Raw genomic sequence first — 19,649 nt, 5'->3', positions numbered from 1 at the left:
GCGCGCGCGTGTGTGTGTGTGTGTGTGTGTGTGTGTGTGTGTGTGTGTGTGTGTGTGTGTGTGTGTGTGTGTGTGTGTGTGTGTGTGTGTGTGTGTGTGTGTGTGCACGCGCGTGTGTGTGTGTGTGTGCGCGCTTATATGTGCGCACGTACTGTGCGTGTGAAGGGCTTTTAATAGCCATAGTGACTAGAAAACCAAATCCAATCGTCCTGGGTTCCTGTGTTTATTGACGTCCTCCTGGTGACATCGTGTTTGTCTCAGCCCAAGGAGATCACCTGGTGCCCCTGCAGAGTGTTCCCCCCGGTCCGGGCCTGTATGTTCTCCTCCAGGCTCACCTCCGTCACCTTCCTGGCGGACCCCAGCGCCGGAGGGGGGCTGCCCAGGGGCACTTTCATCTACGCCACCTCGCCTGTACCCGTGCAGGTGGGTGGAGGGACACTGGTTCTCTGTGGAATTGTGTCACATTCTGGTTTCAGAATAAGAATACATGTAGTAGGAGCTGCTACTGATCAAAAGGAAAATTTACCTAATTGAATGTTTATATATTGAAAAATTGTGATTTATTACAACATTGGATTTTCTTCCAATTTCATATTTCTTCATTTTCAATAATTAATATACACTATTAATGCATTACATTTAGTGCACATAGGTCAGATTTTTATACCACTGAAAAAAGAAAAAAATCCTGATTGAAAAAGAAGATTCATAAATAAAAGAAAAACGAAACTGAAAACAAAATAATAAAAAAAAAAATAGCACGGTTGCACCAGCTGACCACGCTCTCTGTCCCCCGTGTGTCTCTCGTACCCCCGCCAGGCCCCGTCCTTCTACTGGGAGATCGAGATTGTCTCCTATGGAGACTCGGAGGAGGACAGCGGGCCCATCGTGTCCTTCGGCTTCGCCACGGAGGCGGAGAAGCGGGACGGGGCGTGGACCAACCCCGTGGGCACCTGCCTCTTCCACAAGTACGGCCCCCACCGCTTGTTTCACCCTCCCTTCTCCGACCGCTCTATCTTTAACTGGAGTGCTGACGGCGGGTTTTTGGTTCCCTCCGTTCACTCTCTCGCCACTATCCCTCTGTGTCTCTCGGCCCTAACTCGACCCTAACCTCTATCTCTCCCTCCCCATCTCTCCGTTGCCTCGCCGTCTGCGTGGCGCAGTAATGGCCGGGCGGTGCACTATAACGGCTCCAGCCTGCTGCAGTGGAAGAGCGTCAGGCTGGACGTGGCTCTGCTCCCTGGTGAGTCAGCAGAGCAACCTGCTCTCATACCGTCCCCTCGCCACGTCATCCACGGCCCTCTTCTCTCGTCAACAAACTGGTCCAATGATCGGTTGACCCCCTTTTTAAGAAATCTTTCAGCGTGCAGATCTTTAAACATGGCCCTTTAAACACATTAGACATTATATCCATCCTCTGTTATAACCGGGAACCCTAATAGTAGTGTGTGTGTGTGTGTGTGTGTGTGTGTGTGTGTGTGTGTGTGTGTGTGTGTGTGTGTACGTGTGTGTGTGTGTGTGTGTGTGTTTGCTGACCTAGGCGACGTGGCAGGGATCGGGTGGGAGCGGTCGGAAGGCACGCCACCCCCCCCAGGCCAGGCCCCTAAGGGCCGGGTGTACTTCACCTACTGCGGCCAGCGCCTCAGCCCCACCCTGGAGGACGTAGCGGGCGGGATGTGGCCCCTGGTGCACATTCAGAAGAAGGTGGGTGCCTGCTGTTCAGTACTGTTAAAGGTCCCATGACATGCCGACAAAATCTGCCCCTTATGACGTCACAGGTGGGCGCGTCCACCTAGATGTGTGACGGATAGATGAGCAACGTTTGCTACGGTCCACTGGGTAGGCTGGTAGGCTGATCCATCCAGCTCACATCTAGGTGGACACGCCCACTTGTGATGTCATAAGAGACGGATTTTCAAAACGGCTTGTAGAGGCTAATCACACTCACACCTGGTGGCATGTCATGGGAACTTTAATATTTACTGGCTTTATATGACATTCTCATCCAATGAGACTTGGACGGTATTCAGATGTGTTTTATTAAAGGTCCCATGACATGAAAATCTCACTTTGGGAGGTTTTCTAACATAAATATGAGTTCCCCTAGCCTGCCTATGGTCCCCCAGTGGCTAAAACTTGCGTTTGGTGTAAAACGAGCACTAGCTGTTCTGCTCGCCTTTGGAAAAAACGGAGGCTCAAGCGCGCTGATTTGGAATGTCTGTGCTCATGACGTCATGAGGAATCTCAGCTCCTCCCCTTACTCTGCCTGGCCCGCCCAGAGACGTTGGCCCGCCAATGAGACTCGACCGTGCGAGCGGCACATGTGTGTGTGTGAATACACACACTGTAACGCAAGTGTTTCTTGTCGGTTCTTTGACGTGTCTTGTATTTCCACAACGAGACTGTCGTGGGGGTTATCTGAGCCATGGTTGAGAAGGAATTGGGGGAAAGGAACTTTGGTTTGACTCGCTGAAGTACATGAACTGCGACATGCCGCCGGTTGCCGCGAGGCACCATCGCCCGGCAGCGGGCAGCCGGCAGCGGGCAGCGCGCGGTTCAGTCGACTTCAGGTTGATGTGAAAGTGGAAGAACCAGAGACGTCGCAGAACCCGACAAAGTCGTTTGTGATTCATAATATCGTCTGGAGGCGCACACAATATGTTATATGATATAGATATCTATGTATTATATGATATTATTTAGATATAGAGCTCCAGGACTGTAACGCAAGTGTTGTACACTTCCTTGTTATTTGGATAACCGTTCTGCTGTTGGTGTGATGGCGCATAACACGTCGGACTCTCGTCTCTGGTATTTCTACAACGAGACTCGTATTGGGGGTTATCTCAGCCAAGGTTGAGAATGAATTGGGTGGAAAGAACTTTGGCTTTGACTCCCTCAAGTCAAGAACATGAACCACGACAAGGAGGAGAAAGGGATCTTTGCCGGGCAGCGCTTAGGCACCTCCGCCTCCGGCGGTGGTCCCTCAGCGGGGCTCAAGCGAGAGACATTCGCCGCCAACAATCCCTTTCTCCTCCATGTCGTGGTTCATGTTCTTGAGGGAGTCAAAGCCAAAGTTCCTTCCCCCCAATTCATTCTCAACTTTGGCTGAGATAACCCCCAATACGAGTCTCGTTGTAGAAATACCAGAGACGAGAGTCCGACGTGTTATGCGCCATCACACCAACAGCAGAACGGTTATCCAAATAACAAGGAAGTGTACAACACTTGCGTTACAGTGTGTGTATTCACATTGATGTGGACGTTGAAGAACCAGGAACGTCGGAGAACCCAACACGGTCGTTTGAGATTCATAATATCGGCTCACACAGCTTTTGGCCGTGATAATATATATTAGGCTATATGATATAGATATCTGTGTAGGCTATATGATAATATTTAGATATAGAGCTCCAGGACTCCCGTGTGTTCTAGAATATTTACAGAACACGGCTAAAGGCTGTGTGCGCCTCGCCATTGCGATACATCCACTGTAAACAGAGCGCATGGTACCGTCCGTGGCTGCAAGCTGCTCAGGGCCACACCCCCACCCTCCTCCTTGACACGCCCACCGAAACAGCGCATTTGGGGGAAGCTCAATGTGCGACTGGCACGGAGTGGCTGTAACTCTGCACCACGGCTGAATTTCAGGAACGTCTTTGAATACTGTGTTAGTTGCCCACTAATACCTATATTAAAGAATACATAAAATAGCATGTCATGGGACCTTTAAGGAGCAGATAGGGGCTAGGATCCTAGCTAGCTATCTTTGTTTTATACAGGGAATCGGTTAACAGTTGTTAGTGCTTGGCACTTGGTTCTGTCAACATTTTTACTGTACCGACAGTTTCTGTTTCTTCTGACAAATGTACTTATTGTAAGTCGCTTTGGATAAAAGCGTCTGCTAAATGCCCTGAATGTAAAAGTACATGTAAATGTAGGAGGCATCTTTCTGTAGGATGGCTGAGGAATCATAAGACATAGGGGATCGATCAAAGAAACGCATCCAATACCACAATGTCATGCCCGCCTATGCCCTCAATTCAATTCCGTCTGTCTGTCTGTCAAACCTCATTGCATCGTCCCATCCTTCACAGAACACAAAGATCCGGGCCAACTTCGGCTGCCGCCCCTTCGCGTACGCCGACGGCCAAGCGCACCGCAACGCGGCCGACCTCTGCGTGGACCTGGCCGAGGAGATCAGCGCCAACTTCGAGGCCCTGCCCTTCGCCATGGCGTCCGACAGTGACAACGACGCCGGCACCAGTGTGGCGTCGGACTCGGGCTCACACGGACCCCCCTGCCGCATCGCCGCCGTGGCGGTCGCCCAGCAACGTACGTCTCTGACACACACACGCGCACACTTCCCCTTCCTGCCTCTTCTTGTCTAGATCAGGGTCCCTCAACCTTTCTATTGCTGAGGTGCGTTATACATATTCTGGGGGGGGGGGGGGGGGAGGTGCAGGCGCCCAGACCAACCAGTAGGGGCCGCTAATGCAGCGACCAGAACACAAACCATGATACGCCTGCCTAACCTAATCTGATGAACACAGATACTGTAGGGCCATTATAAAGAATAAAAACACAGTTTTATTAATTGACAGTATCGGTGCAACAGTCTAACAACACGACTGTGATATGCTGTGCAATAGGGTTGCCGCGGTGTGGGCATTTTCACGCCGAGTAATGCGCTCGTGTCAACGCCGGTATTACCGGTATAAACGGTATTAACTTTGAAACTAGGTCAGCCGCCATCTTCTCCTTCAACTCTCCTCTCACACTCGGTGACAGCGGCTGGCAGCGCGCCAATTCTCGGCGTCTTATAACATTCTATATAAAATAGTATAATATAATTTTATAGATCATAATATCACAGCCAAAAGCTCTGTGCGCCTCCGGATGGCCGTATATGGCCGGGAGCTCACGTAGGGATTGGGCTTCGCGGGGTTTGTTTACCGGCGTTGCTATGGTCTTGTAAGGAAGCGTGCCAATTCTCGGCGCGCCAATTCTCTTCCGCACAGTGCAGAACTGTGGCCTATTCTACGCATTCAAATTTTCTTAATTATAATTATATTATTCATTTTTACTGAATTTGTTTTTTATTACTGGAAAAAAAAACAAAAAAAAAACAAACGGTGTTGTCGGTGTGCAACACCGAGTATACGGTGTTGGCCTCAACACCGGTAATACCGTATACCGCGGCAACCCTACTGTGTAAATATATCTATATAATTTTTTGGTCCGCGGACTGGTGGTTGAGAATCCCTGGTCGAGGCTGTCCCGTACCGATGGGATACGCTGTGAGCCAACTAGGGGATGTTTTGCGGTCCTTTCTAACTGTGGGTCACACTATTGTTGTATTTGATCCGCACCTAAAGGTGCTGTAGGTCAGGTTTAAGAGCTGTTATTTTAATGATAGTTATATCCACTCTGAGCACACTGCCTGCCTCTGGATGAACTGAATAGGATTTAAGACCACTCCCTCCTGAGTAATCTCTGGCCAATCAGGGCATCTCCTCCCTGATTGGTCAAGGAAATCCATCTTGCATGTCAACCACAGGTAGGTGAATGATATACTTATCAATGGCAGGGAAACATAGTTTTTGTTTTTGTTTGTTCTTTGTTTAGTTTCATAACCTTGCTCTCATTCACTGTTTTCTGCACTCCCTCACTTTACATCTCTGGATTCTCACCTCCAGCAGCTGACCTCATCCAACATCGTTAACGTCTCCCTCCCCCCCTCCCCCCTTCCCTCCCCCCCCCTCCCTCCCGCCCTGCTGTCTGTGTATCGTATGTATGCGTGTCTCCCAGTTGGCAGTGTTTGTAAGGACTGGCTTTGTTGTCTGTCCTCTCCCGGTGACACAGAGTACAACAGCGACCTGTCGGGACACTACAAGGTGGAGCTGAGCTACGAGAACCTGGTGACCTCGGGGCCCCAGCCCCACCTGGCCCCCATCGCCGACGATGAGACCGACGAAGACGACGATGACGACGTCCCGAGGGTGAGCCGTCATCCTCTGATCCCCCCCCCCTCCCCCTCCCCCTCTCATGCGCCATTTGTTTTGATGTGTCCTATTTGCCATCGAGGTCATTTGCGAGACGCTTTTAGATCCGAGGGACTTGGAGTCGTTTCAGGTGCTGCTCGTTAAGGTGCAGTCGTGGGTTAGGCGTCACTCGGTACCTAATACGGTCAAACACCCTAGTCCCTACACTACCCTGCTCCCGTGTTTTAAATGGCGTCGGTTTGGCCTCCGAGTAGCCAAACGGTTGATCTGGGCACTGTTTCTCCGTGTCTGTGATGCGTCGGTCTGTGTCTGTCGTTGTGCTTTATTTTAGGAGGACCACTACGCCTTGCTGGTTAAGGCCTGGGAGACCAAAGTCTTCCCCACCATCCGCAGACGCTTCCGGAACGAGGCGGAGAGGAAGTCCGGCCTGGACCAGATCAAAGGGGCCCTGCAGCTGGGTGAGTGGTGCTGGGGGGGCCTCGGTCGGGGCCCGCCGGAGACGCTGGGGTCACACACAGAGCGTCATCGATCACGTCTGTGATGTTTACCGTTTAGAGCTGTTGGCGAATTGTGTTGGTCCGCTGGAGTAGGGCTGGGCGATTCATCGAATTGTGATCAAGATTTCGCGATTTTTTTTAAGCGTCAAACGATCACAAAATTTACATATTCGAGTTTTTAGATTATTTTTTTTATTTCTTTTAATTTTTATAGAAAGGGCAGAACAGCTGGATAGATATCTGTTTCTAATTTTAGATTGGAACATTTTATTTTTTACCATTTAGTGTATTCTCAGTTACAAAAAAAGAATTCGGAGAGACATGCTGAATAAATACAACATGTTTTTAAACTCAAAAATTATCGTTTGAATAATCGTTATTTCAATGTTGACCAAAATAATCGTGATTATGATTTTTTCCATAATCGAGCAGCCCTACACTGGAGACCATCTTGCCTATCGTTCTAACTTAAACACCAGGATTGAACTAGTTTGGTCCCCTGAATAGGAATGAAACCAGGATTGAGATGGGAGGAGACGTTAAAACAGATGTCGTGATCCTCCACTATGCGTTCCTTCTCAAGATTTCTCCCTTGCTAATAAAGGGAGTTGTGTCTTGCCCTCTATGGGCTAGGGTCAGGGGGGTGTCAGAAATATATGGAATGTTAAGCCCTTTGAGACTGTACCTGTGATTAATGGCTACACAAATAAAATTTAATTTAATTGAAAAACGGGAAGACCAAAAAAATCTGCTGATCTGAGATCTGTTCTTGGAAGGGTAAAATTTTCTTGTTTTTCACTCGGTCTAAAAGTCTTTCAGTTTCATTCTCTGATTGGCACAGCTCATATCTCAACTCTTAATCGTTTGTGACGCGCCAGAGCTGGGCGAATTAAGGACACCGTTGCAAATTGCATTTTAAACAAATTACCCTCATTGGAGTTTAGTCACGGCAGCAGGAAGGTGAACCCTGAGATAAGTGAGTCATGAAACGGATTTAGGGAAATGAAAACATCTATTCCGACAAATGATAAGAAAGCAGGAGGGAAATGTCAGGGTTGGTTAATTGAGGCTTTTGTATACATCATGTCCATTCAGGAGCTCAGCGTAATCGCACAAATGAAATTATATTCTCTTATTAAATTACCTCGCGTCGGGTGAGATGGCGATGACTCACCTTTCATCTTTTCCTGTGCGCGTTGTCTCTGTGTGTGTGTGTGTGTGTCTGTGTGTGTGTGTCTGTGTGTTTGTGTGCGTCTGCGCGCGTGTGTGTGTGTGTGTGTGTGTGTGTGTGTGTAATGATATCAGGCATGGTGGACATCGCCAGGCAGACGGTGGAGTTCCTGTACGAGGAGAACGGCGGTATCCCGCGGGACTTGTACCTCCCCACCATCGAAGACATCAAGGAGGAGGCCAACAAGTTTACCATCGACAAAGTCCGAAAAGGTGCTTCTGTCCTTCCACAACCTACCTACCATCATAACTGAACCTACCAATCATCCGTCCTAATAAAACCCACCCACCTTCCATCTTTAACACAACCTACCTACGTTCCATCTTAACACAACCACCAAACTACACAAATATGTGACCATATGTGAACTGTAGATGGACTTAAGGTTAAAACTCGATGTAAGTGAACGATTATGTCATTAAGGCATTCTGAGGCGTAATCTTGGCACAAACGCAGGCGTCCATCATAGCACTAATTATGGGTCTGCTATTGTAGCGTTCCAGGGCAGGGCTAGTAAACAAGTGAAAAGAGGTTACTGTGCGTGCCCTTGGACACAAAACGAGCAAACCTGTAATTCGTGTAATGAGTGACACTTGTGTTTGTCCTGGGACAAACCCCTCTGTGAAAAAGAAAAGTATGTTGCCGAGAAAAACAACTCTTACTCAGCTCTGTGTCGTTTCCAACATGACAGGCCTGACGGTGGTCATCCGCTGCCCCGACAGCAACAACACCAACAGCACCACCGGGGGCATGGCCCTGCCCAAGTTCGCCATCCGGGGCATGCTGAAGACCTTCGGGCTGCACGGCGTGGTCCTGGACGTGGACTCTGTGAGCGCAGCGCAACGCAACTGCCGACCCTTTGTGGTTGGTCTTATTCTCCCGTCGTAGTGACGTTTGTAACCTGTGTGTGTGTGTGTGTGTGTGTGTGTGTGTGTGTGTGTGCCCTGCTCAGGTGAATGAGCTGGTGCAGGTGGAGACGTACCTGCGCAGCGAGGGGGTCCTTGTGAGGTACTGGTACCCCATCGAGATGCTGGAGAGGCCCCCCGCTGGGTCCCGGAGGACCGCCGCCAACGGCCTCGTGTCCCTGGACAGCAGCAACATCCAGATCCACAGGTAACACACACACACACACGCATATACACACACACACAGACACGCACGCACGCACGCACGCACGCACAGACACGCACGCACGCACGCACGCACACACAGACACGCACGCACGCACACACACAGTCACACACACACAAGCATATACACACACGCACGCACACGCACACACACAGACGCGCACGCACGCACACACAGACACGCACGCACACACACAGTCACACATACACACAGGCACGCACAGACACACAGTCGCACAGTCACACACACACACAGACACGCACGCACACACACAGACACACAGTCACACAGACACAACGATACACACACACACAGACACACAGACAGTCACACAGACACAGTCACACACAGACACACACAGACACACACACACACACACACACACACACACACACACACACACACACACGCACACACCCTCGATCTGTTCACACTCCATTGTAGAGATAAAGACTAGAATAACCCCATTAGGAACTGGACTGATAATGTCCTTTTGTAAATGTACTCCTATTTAAGTATAATCGTTATGACGATCACTGCTGTAAAAAGTCCTGCAGTCAAACTTCAGCCAAGCGGACCTATTACCTCGGCGCACAATGTTAACTCAATGTTAACAGGAACTGAACTGAGACGAGAGCTGTGTTCGAAATCTATATTCCTATAAAGTGTTTTTGATATAGTGAACTATATAGGGAACGAACAAACGAGAACTCGGACACTACGCTAAACTAAACGCTATTACTAAACGTAATTTGCGTCAGTAAATGACGTTTAGAAAACACGACCGCGTTGCATTGTGGTATACAGGAGTAACATGTAGGGAACATCGTATGTTCACTCAAATTGTGGGTATTTTATTGTCCACTATATTGTGAATGAAATTAACCACTGAGAAGTCTAACGCCACTACAAAATGGCGAGTACCCTATACAGTGCACTTTATCTGTGATGGGGGACGATTTCGAACACAGCCAAGGAGATAAGCGTTCCCGCTGCTCTGCTTATAGGGAGTTGATGCGCTGTGAGAGCGCCCTGGCCCGGCTGTACTGCCGCATGGCGCTGCTGAACATCTTCGCCCCCAAGAACCCCCACACCTTCACCCGCCTCTTCCACATCCCCGCCGTCCGCGACATCACGCTGGAGCACCTGCAGCTGCTGTCCAATCAGCTGCTGGCTCCGCCTCTACCTGGTCAGTGCCCACTTGTGCGACTACGCTGTGAGAATATCTGGTCGGAACATCTCTTCCCTGATTGGTTCCTGTTATTCATCCAACCAGGAGTGTGAATGAAGCACCGCTCAAAAGACCTCTGAAGAATAAGTCCCGCCTCCGAGGCGCCGGTTCCCTCAGTCAAATGTCCGTCGGAAATAACATGGTTTTTGTTAATGATCAAATATTATAAACTCTGTAGGTGGCGAAGAAGTAAAAGCTGCGTCACGTTTTGAGCTACACACCTTTTCCATCTAGTTTCGACTGAGTGTTTTGATTGTCGGTGCCGTTAAATTAGTAAACGATTGTTAATGCTACTTTTAACGGCACCGACGATCCAAAATCCCAGTCGACACTAGATAGAAAGAGTGTGTCGTTCAAAACGTGACGCAGCTTTTACTTCTTCACCACCTACAGACCCGGGAAACCATATGGAGGGAGGGAGAGGGAAGAGCGTTTTTGGGGGTTTAAAAGTTTTTTCTGCTCTCTCTCTTCACAACTCGCCCATCCTACCTTTTGGTGCGTTTCGGTTTCACACCATCGCCGCTCTGGTTCTCGTGCTCAAGCGGTTGCTGTTGCGCTCTTTGCCCTGCAGATGGCACCATCAGCTCCAGCTCCATCCTGCTGGCCCAGTCCACGCTGCACAACCTCCAGGGCCAGAGCTGCTCCCCCACTGACCTGTTCTACCAGGGCAATGCCCAGCCTATCCGCGAGTGGCTGACGGTGGCCATTACCCGGGCCATGCACCAGGGGGAGGACAGCCTGCTGGAGCTGACCAAGCAGATCTGCTGCTTCCTGCAGGTACGCCCGACGCTGTCGAGGGAACGGCGGTTGGAGGGCGCGACCCCATTGTCTGCAGTGTACACGCCTGTAGGCCTAACTCTTACCTGCTTCCTAAATGCGATGCGTCTGAATAAGGCTATCTCTGGACGGAAGTTAACTAGCCTAAGACGAGTAACTGAAAAGCTCAGTTTGGACCATGAATAAAGAAAATCCAGCACTTTACCTTATCAGTCATTTTGTATTCATCGTTAGACATAAATTGTGATGTATTGTTATAGGATGATCTAACAATAATTGCAGTATCGCAATATTATGGGTATCGTGGGCCATGTATCGCGTATCGTATCGGGAGGGACCCCGTGATTCCCACCCCTGGTGTATTCCCTAAATGTCTCTGTAATTCCCTCCTCTAACCCTCCTTCCACGCCTACCCCGTTGTCCGCCCCGGCAGAACGCCCCGGAGCAGTTCACGTCGGAGGAGTTCCCCGTCAGCGAGTCCAAGGTCAGCATGGACGTGAGCTTCCCCGGCGCGGCCTTCGTCATCGCGTCCTGCAGGGAGGGCCAGCTGGGCAGCCGCAAGGAGTGAGTAGGGCCCCCTCTGCCCCGAAGACACCAGATCAGTGTCCCCCTGCTGGCTGACACTCTGACTCACCCCTGTCTGTCTGTCTGTCTGTCTGTCTGTCTGTCTGTCTGTCCGTCTCTGACTCACCTGTGTGTGTGTGTGTGTCTGTCTGTCTCTCTGTCTGTGTGTGTGTGTGTGTGTCTCTCTCGGTGTGTGTGTGTCTCTCTGTGTGTGTGTGTGTGTGTGTGTGTGTGTGTGTGTGTGTGTGTCACTTGTCTGTCTGTGTGTGTGTGTGTGTCTCTCTCTGTCTCTCTCGTTGTCTGTGTGTGTTTCTCTCTTTCTCTCTTGCCTCTCTGTCTCTGTGTGTGTGTGTGTGTGTGTGTGTGTCTCTTGTCTGTCTGTGTGTGTGTCTCTTGTCTGTCTGTGTGTGTGTGTGTGTGTGTGTGTGTGTCTCTCTCTCTTTCTCTCTTGTCTCTCTGTCTCTGTGTGTGTGTGTGTGTCTCTCTCGGTGTGTTTGTGTGTGTGTGTGTGTGTGATCAGCTCCAGCCTGTACAAGGCCCCCTGGGCGCGGGTGATGGTGTACGGCCTGGGTCACAAGGTGCGGCGGAACGGCCAGCTGAACCTGATGGAGGCGGTGTGCTACCCGCGGGACGCCTCGCCCACCAACACAGGCCTCACGCCCCCGCCCACCACCAACCAGTACCCCTCCGTCATCATCCCCACCGACAAGGTGCACATCAAGCTAGGTGAGTAGCCCCGCAAGCCACACACACACACACACACACACACACACACACACACACACACACACACACACACACACACACACACACACACACACACACACACACACACACACTAAAACACACAGACAGAAATACACATTTAACCCCCACACACAAAAACACACACACAAAAAGATACTAGCAAAGACACGCACATGCACACCAAAATGCGCGCACACACAGAAGCATGCAAAAAAAGAAAAACACACACACATAGACGCAATGACACACACACACACACGCAAGCACACACAGAAAAGCACGCACACTGAAAAACACACAAAAAAGAAATCTTCAACACAAGTTAATCTTGCATCACCATTATATATATATACTAGAGCTGTCAGTTAAACGCGTTATTAACGGCGTTAACGCAAACCAAATTTAACGGCGTTAAATTTTTTATCGCGCGATTAACGATTAAAATAATTAACAATTATTTTATAAAAAAAAAAAAAAAATAAATAAAATTTTTTTCCTTTGGCTCAAAACAAAGAAGCAGTAGCCTGACTGCTATGTTCAAATGACATTCGTTCAAAGCAGTCGTTTAATTGCACTATAGGCTCTTTTTTTGTATCGTCCTGTTTTGATCAGTGTATATGCCAATGTTGTTATCAATAAAAAATCATTTGCACAAGGCAAGCCGATGCACTTCACCATGTTGATAAGAGAATTAAAATGAGAAGAATTATGGGACTAAAAAATCAAGGGATATTTAGCATAGAAAAATAATTTGTGATTAATCGCGATTAATTAGAGTTAACTATGACATTAATGCGATTAATCACGATTAAATATTTTAATCGCTTGACAGCTCTAATATATACCTATAATGACTCAATGTGAGACTAACTGGTGTCGTCTCTCAGGGGTGTCGCCCCCGCCTGGCGCGGTGCTGGTACTGCACTCCCTGCCGCTGGAGTTCCCCCTGGCCATGGCGTTCGCCGAGCAGCTGCTGACGTGGAGGCTGAGCGAGAGCAGCGATCAGTCGGAGGACGAGCTGGACACGCTGCCCTCGTCGGTGCTGCTGCAGGTGGTGGAGCTGCTGGGTGAGTCTGGCTTCGACTAACGCTGGCTGGAGGCGCCACGCAGCCAACGGGAACATGTGTTCCCATGTGTAGGAAGGGGAGCTCAAACTCGAGCTAGAACACATGAAATGTTGTCACTTTTATATCTGATCATTATGGCCCGGCCTCACCAAACGCGTGGCCTTGAGCGAGGCAGTCGCCACACATCCGCTTTGTATTGGAGGCATGTTCGTGTGGTGCAAGGGATTCCGGGAAGGCTGGCGTGCGGGCAGGGCATCGCGGAACGTTCGAAAGGGGAGGGATAAAAGTAAAAAAAAAAAAAGAAACATTCTCAACTACTCACTTTATGCAAATTAGCTTATCTCGTAGTGCACGTTCGGTCATGCGATTGGTCAATCGACATTCAGGGAGTATTGGGGGACCAGGCGGAATGTGGTGGAATTTCATTGGCTAGTTTTAAGCACTACCATCGACAAAGTGGCAAACTCCCACTAGCAGTCACCAGAGACGGTGCAGGGTGTTGCAACTCGTTGTCAAAAAAGGAGAGCACGGTTTGTTGGGGATAAAATGTGTAATTTGATATATTACTGTATATTATTCTAATATTCCCCAATTGATCAAAATCCAAACATGTGATCCATGCCTGGCGTCGCCCGTCACCACGTCTCCTCTCCCCTCCCAGGCGGGCTGCTGTGGAACACGGACCTGGCGCCCTGCATCAAGGAGCTCAGCTTCCACCTGCTGGCCGAGCTCTTCCGCAAGGTGCACCAGCTGGAGCAGCGCAAGGGCCCCGCCGGCCTGTCCAGCTCCATCGGCCTGCTGCTCAACCCCTGCCTGGCCGTGGTCATGGCCCTGCAGACGGAGCTCCGCACGCTGTACGACCGCGAGACCCAGGGCTGGGCGGCGGCCGGAGGGGGGGCGGCGGGCGGGGGGGCCGGGGGCTCCTCCTCCTCCGCCGCCTCCTCCTCCTGCTGCGGGGGCGCCGCCCTGGCCCTGGGCACGGAGCAGAGCCGCTTCTCCACCTACTTCCACGCCCTGATGGAGGTGTGCCTGTCGGTGTCGGAGGTCACGCTGCCCCTCAACGTGGGCGCGGGCGTGTCGGCGGGCGCGCTGTCCTCCGCCAGCGCGCCCAACCTCAGCGACTCGTCGTCGTCGTCGTCGTCGTCGCCGGGCCAGACGCCGCAGAGCCCTAGCCTGCTGTCCAAGCGCAAGAAGGTCAAGTTGAAGCGGGAGCGGGCGGCGGCGGCGGTGGCCGCAGCCGTGGCCGCCGCCTCCTCCGGGAAGCGCGGGAGCGGCGGCAGCGGCGGAGGGGGGGCGCGGCTCTCAGAGAGCGACAGCGCCCTGCTGAACATGGCGGGCGGCAAGCCCGAGGACATGCTGTGGTTCCACCGCGGCCTCACCCTGCTCATGATCCTGCGCCACCTGGCCAACAAGGACCCCCAGGGGCTGAGCGTGACCAGCGACGCCGTGACGGACGCCTGCCAGGCCCTGGTGGGGCCCACGGCCCACGGCCGCCTGCTGGTGCTCTCGGGCATCCCCACGCACCTGGAGGAGCCGGCGGTGCGCAGCGCCATCCGCCGCGCCTGCAACGCCCACGGCGGGCTGTTCAAGGACGAGATCTTCATCCCCCTGCAGGAGGAGGAGCCCAAGAAGCCCAAGCCCGCCGCAGTGCGGCTCTGCAGCCCCCAGGACGGCCGGCCGGGGGGGCCCGAGCAGCCCGAGCGGCCCTCGCCCGGGGGCCCCGAGAGCCCCGACAGCTCCAGCAGCGCCACACCCGCCATGAGCGTGAGCGCGTCGGGCTCCACCAGCCAGACCTCCATCTGCAGCTCCTCCCAGGGGGTCTCGCGCACCACCAGCGAGCTGTCGGTGGACCAGGACCCGCTGGTCGGCCTGCCCCCGGGGCAGAACGCCGCCGCCGCCAACGCCGCCGCCGCCGCCGGGGGCTACCCCCCGCCGGGCCCCCCCACAGAGCCCCAGAACGTGTCGAGCCAGGAGAGCCTGGACGTCTCCCTGTGCAGCACGGGGAGCCTGGGCAGTCTGGGCAGCCTGGGGGAGACCCCCGAGAGCGGGGACGCGGCGTCGGTGTCCGACGGGGGCTCCATGTACACCGTCACCTCCATGGACAGCCACGTGGTCCTGGCCCGCCCCATCAAGGGCTACGCCGTCATAGAGGTGGGTGGTTCACACATGAGAACCCATGAGGACTAAAAAAAAATTTTGTTTGGTTCCGGTTTCCGACCGACCCTGTCAATTTATGTGCGACCCAAATTATTTTATGAGCTTTATAAAAAAAATAAAATAAAAAAAAAAAAAGAATTTTTTTTTTTTTTTTGATGCAAACTATAATTACGTTCTGGTACAGCACCTCTTCATTCTGAACAAGGATGAGCGAATTTTCTCGTTTTTAAATGAAAACAGCCTACCTATCATTCGCTGCCGCTGGAAAAAATAAAATAAAAAAATAAAATAAATTCCCTACCTACCCATGACCTCAACTGACCACCAACAGGAACCAAACTTTTTTTTTTTTTAGGCCTGATTACCCATCTGGGATTGATTAAGTATGCCTCACTTACTTTGTAGAGTGTGGAAAACTGGCACTGGAAGATTGCTGACGTTCTTCCTTTGTGCTCGTCCTAGGTGCGTTCCCGCGCCAAGGTGGAGAAGATCCGCGCCAGCCTCTTCAACAGCAGCGACCTGATCGGCCTCTCCAGCCTGGAGGGTGAGGAGGAGCTGATGGAGCTGACCAGCGAGGAGATCCTCACGGCGTCCAGCGTTAACCAGAGCCTGTTCGACACCCAGGGCAGCTCGGCGCTGGAGGACTACTTCCTGGACAAGTCCCTGAGAGGTTCGTCTCCATGCGTTCTCTCTCTCGCTCTCTCGCTCTCTCTCTCTCCCTATAATTTGTATTAAGGGGTGGAGGTCAGAACCATCCATCCATGACTCCGTTCTCCCTGCAGCTGGAGGATCCACTAACTGGTGTTGTGCTCCTCTTCCTAGGGGACAAGCTGGTGCCGGGTGCACGGGACGTCCTGACGGACATCTTCAAGAGCTGCGTCCACTCGGAGCAGATGCTGAGCCTCACGCCCGTCAAGCCGGCCAAGGTGTCGGACATTTACCTGAGCAAGGAGCAGATCAGCGCCCAGACCCCAGGCAACCTGCTGCACGTCTTTTTCACGCACGCTCGGCCGCCCAAGAAAGTTCTCGACGACCAGCTGACGCAGGTAGGAGATACTAAAATGCAACACGGTCTAAAGGTGCTGTAGGTAAGATACAAGAGCTATTGTTTGGGAGTGGAGTGTGATAATAAGTGGCTGGTTCTGACCAATAAGGGCGTCTCTTCCACTATTGGTTCCCGTCATTTATCTATAGGGAGGGAGCAGAGAAGGAGTAGCATTTTTTTGCACTTTCTTGCACTCTTCTTCTCTTTTCTGCTCTCTTTCTTCACAACAATCTTACCTAAGGCAGCTTTGATTAAAAAAAAATAACCTGAGCCTGCTTTCCCTATTCCCAGATACTGCGAAAGTACGGCACCTCCAAGCCCAACAAGAACAAATACAGCAAGGCGGGCAAGGAGCAGCACCCGGGCAAGGTGGTGAGCACCAAGAGACCCATCAGCAAGCCCGCCACCAAAGAGAAGTCGGTGCTCAACTGCGTCAGGTCAGGAGCCCTTCTGTCCCCACAGCCCTGGCATGCGGTGTGCGTGCACCACTTACATGGACAGGATTTAATGGCATTTCAGTTCACTGTCATTTGTGGCTCCACGTGAGCTGCAAAGATCTCAATGAAGAGACATCCCCGCACAGAATAGGAAAAGGGAATTGGAGCTTTAGAAGGCAACAGCAGTTGTTTTTTATCACTGTAGAAGCGCAAATTTAACGAATGTTTTAAAATGCAATTGAATTGCCGTCTACAGACATGCATGCACTTGCACACAGACAGACACACACACACAGACAGACAGACACACAGACACACAGATACATACACAGACAGACACACATACACACACACAGACACACACACAGACACACACACAGACACACACACACAGACAGACACACACACACACACACACACCCCTGTCCTTACGGAGGAATGTCTCTGTCCAGCAGGACTGCACTGTGCGAGAAGAAGACGGTCCTGAAGCCGAAGTCTCCAGAGAAGTCTCGGCCCGACGAGAAGGACGTGGAGAAGTCTCCCGCCAAGAAGCCTGAAGGTAAGGGGACGAGGTCACCGCTGTGTTAATATGCTCACAGTCTATGGGTAACCATCTACTATTGGGTAGGGTCGGCTCAGTTCAGGAGGTAGAGTTGTGATCGGAAGGTTGCTAGTTCGGTCCCCGGCTCCACCTACGCTGAGTGTCGAGGTGTCTCTGAGCGAGACGCGTCACCCTGACTGCTCCCGAAGAGCTGGCTGTAGCCTTGCATGGAGGACCCTATTGTCGGTGTGTGAATGCGTGTGTGAACTCTTAGTCTCTTAGGATAAAAGCATCTGCTAAATGATGTGAATGTATTGGGGAGGATATTTTCCTTTTTTGATTAGGTTAGCTCATATTACACATTTTATTAAGAAACAATGCGACCGAGCTTGTGAAATGGTCAGTTAGTGAAGGGATACGGACTCCATTTATTCGTTAGTTAGGAGATGGCATTTTATGGATCATTGCAGGACGTTATGAACATTAACATTATGAAGGCTGGAGACTGGACTGGATGCCTGGACTCTCCTCATGGTTAACCGGCCAGCACCACATCACTAATTTAATATGATGTGCATGCATTTACCTGTGTGTCAATTATGGCACCCACTGCACCCCTGACCATCCCTGGAAGAAGGGATCCCCTTCTATGCATTTCTTCTCAAGATTTCTTCCTTGCTAAATTCAAAGGAGTTTTTTCTTGCCCTTGTCGGGGCTTGGGTAAAGGGGGGTGTCATAAATATTTGACCAGTTAAGCCCTTTGAGACTGTGATGGTGATTAAGGGGTATACAAATAAAATCTAATTGTATTGAATGAAGTCTTCCTCCAATTCTTCCCTGCGGGTCTTCTCCCAGTGCCAGAGGAGAAGTTCCTCACCCTGGAAGGATTCCACAAGTTTGCGATGGACCGAGCCAAGCAGGAGGTCCGTAGCGTGTGGAGGGCGATCCTGGCCTGCGGTTACGACCTCCACTTTGAAAGGTGAGACGGGGCAGCGTGGACCCTCACTGCACAACCTCTCCCTCACACCCAGACCCCCGCAGAGCTGAACCAGCGTCGGGTTTCACAGCCACTCACACGCCATGGCTATTGTGCTGTGAGCTATGCCCAAACACATACCTAACCGATTACGTAAAACCTCGTAAAAAACAAAGAAATAACACTGCAAAACAAAGCAAGAGCTAACTAAAACCCAGAAATGACAACACTAATCATGACGAATAATCAGATGTACAAAGTACGCAGTACAATTTGCTCCCCATATTTATCGATATCCCCTTTCATGCGAAATGCTGATGTTGTGTAATGATGAGGGAGCTAAAGAACACTCACAGCTGTTTAGAGAAAGGTCAGCCACGTGTAGGAATAGCAAGCCTGCAAGGAGCCGTGACGGGGAATGCAGAACGAAGCACCCCTGCCGAGTCGTCATCGTTGACACGTAGTGCCCGGTGTTCCACCCCTAGGTGCACGTGCATAGACACCCGCCACGCCCAGAAGGCCAGCCGCAAGTGGGGCCTGGAGATGGATGTGGCTCTGGTCCAGTACATCAACAGGCTGTGCCGGCACCTGGCAATCACCCCGGCCCGGCTGCACCCCCACGAGGTCTACCTGGAGCCCAGCGACGGAGCTGACCCGCGAGTGGCATGCCTGCTCAGTCAGTAAAAACACACACACACACACACACACACACACACACACACACACACACACACACACACACACACACACACACACACACACACACACAGACACACACACACAGACACAGAAACTCACACACACACACAGAATCTCACACTCACAGAAACTCACACACACACACAGAAACACACACACACACACACACACACACACACACACACACACACACACACACACACACACACACACACACACACACACACACACACAGAAACTCACACTCACAGAAACTCACGCACACACACAGAAACTCACGCACACACAGAAACTCACACACACACACACACACACACACAGAAACTCACACTCACAGAAACTCACACACACACACACACACACACACACACAAACACACACACACAGAAACTCACACTCACACACAAAGAATCACGCACACACACAGAAACTCACGCACACACAGAAACTCACACACACACACACACAGAAACTCACACACACACACAGAAACTCACACACACACACACACACAGAAACTCAGAAACTCGCACACACACAGAAA

The 19,649-nt window shown here is 51.3% G+C and overlaps 1 protein-coding gene across 6 annotated transcripts in view; it reads left to right on the top strand.

The window, feature by feature from the left end:
• Nucleotides 1-19,649, top strand: part of hectd4 (HECT domain E3 ubiquitin protein ligase 4) — a 61,807-nt gene that overhangs the window by 30,128 nt on the left and 12,030 nt on the right. For 2 of the 6 annotated variants that reach the window (XM_030369597.1, XM_030369595.1), the window contains exons 45-66: nt 262-423; nt 820-968; nt 1,164-1,243; nt 1,541-1,704; nt 4,098-4,335; nt 5,866-6,002; nt 6,337-6,463; nt 7,808-7,945; nt 8,425-8,561; nt 8,686-8,846; nt 9,872-10,053; nt 10,667-10,872; nt 11,306-11,436; nt 11,957-12,162; nt 13,071-13,250; nt 13,912-15,401; nt 15,870-16,077; nt 16,230-16,453; nt 16,744-16,889; nt 17,342-17,448; nt 18,274-18,409; nt 18,892-19,082. In XM_030369597.1, the coding sequence (XP_030225457.1) occupies nt 262-423; nt 820-968; nt 1,164-1,243; nt 1,541-1,704; nt 4,098-4,335; nt 5,866-6,002; nt 6,337-6,463; nt 7,808-7,945; nt 8,425-8,561; nt 8,686-8,846; nt 9,872-10,053; nt 10,667-10,872; nt 11,306-11,436; nt 11,957-12,162; nt 13,071-13,250; nt 13,912-15,401; nt 15,870-16,077; nt 16,230-16,453; nt 16,744-16,889; nt 17,342-17,448; nt 18,274-18,409; nt 18,892-19,082 (4,900 nt within the window). The remainder of the gene's footprint in view (nt 1-261; nt 424-819; nt 969-1,163; nt 1,244-1,540; nt 1,705-4,097; nt 4,336-5,865; nt 6,003-6,336; nt 6,464-7,807; nt 7,946-8,424; nt 8,562-8,685; nt 8,847-9,871; nt 10,054-10,666; nt 10,873-11,305; nt 11,437-11,956; nt 12,163-13,070; nt 13,251-13,911; nt 15,402-15,869; nt 16,078-16,229; nt 16,454-16,743; nt 16,890-17,341; nt 17,449-18,273; nt 18,410-18,891; nt 19,083-19,649) is intronic. The other 4 variants (XM_030369600.1, XM_030369598.1, XM_030369596.1 and 1 more) reach the window with 3 other exon arrangements.

This window comes from Gadus morhua, chromosome 11 (assembly GCF_902167405.1).
Source record: "Gadus morhua chromosome 11, gadMor3.0, whole genome shotgun sequence".
Taxonomy (NCBI): domain Eukaryota; kingdom Metazoa; phylum Chordata; class Actinopteri; order Gadiformes; family Gadidae; genus Gadus; species Gadus morhua.
Note: the sequence above shows the minus strand (reverse complement) of the source record. Positions and strands in the feature narration are given on the sequence as shown.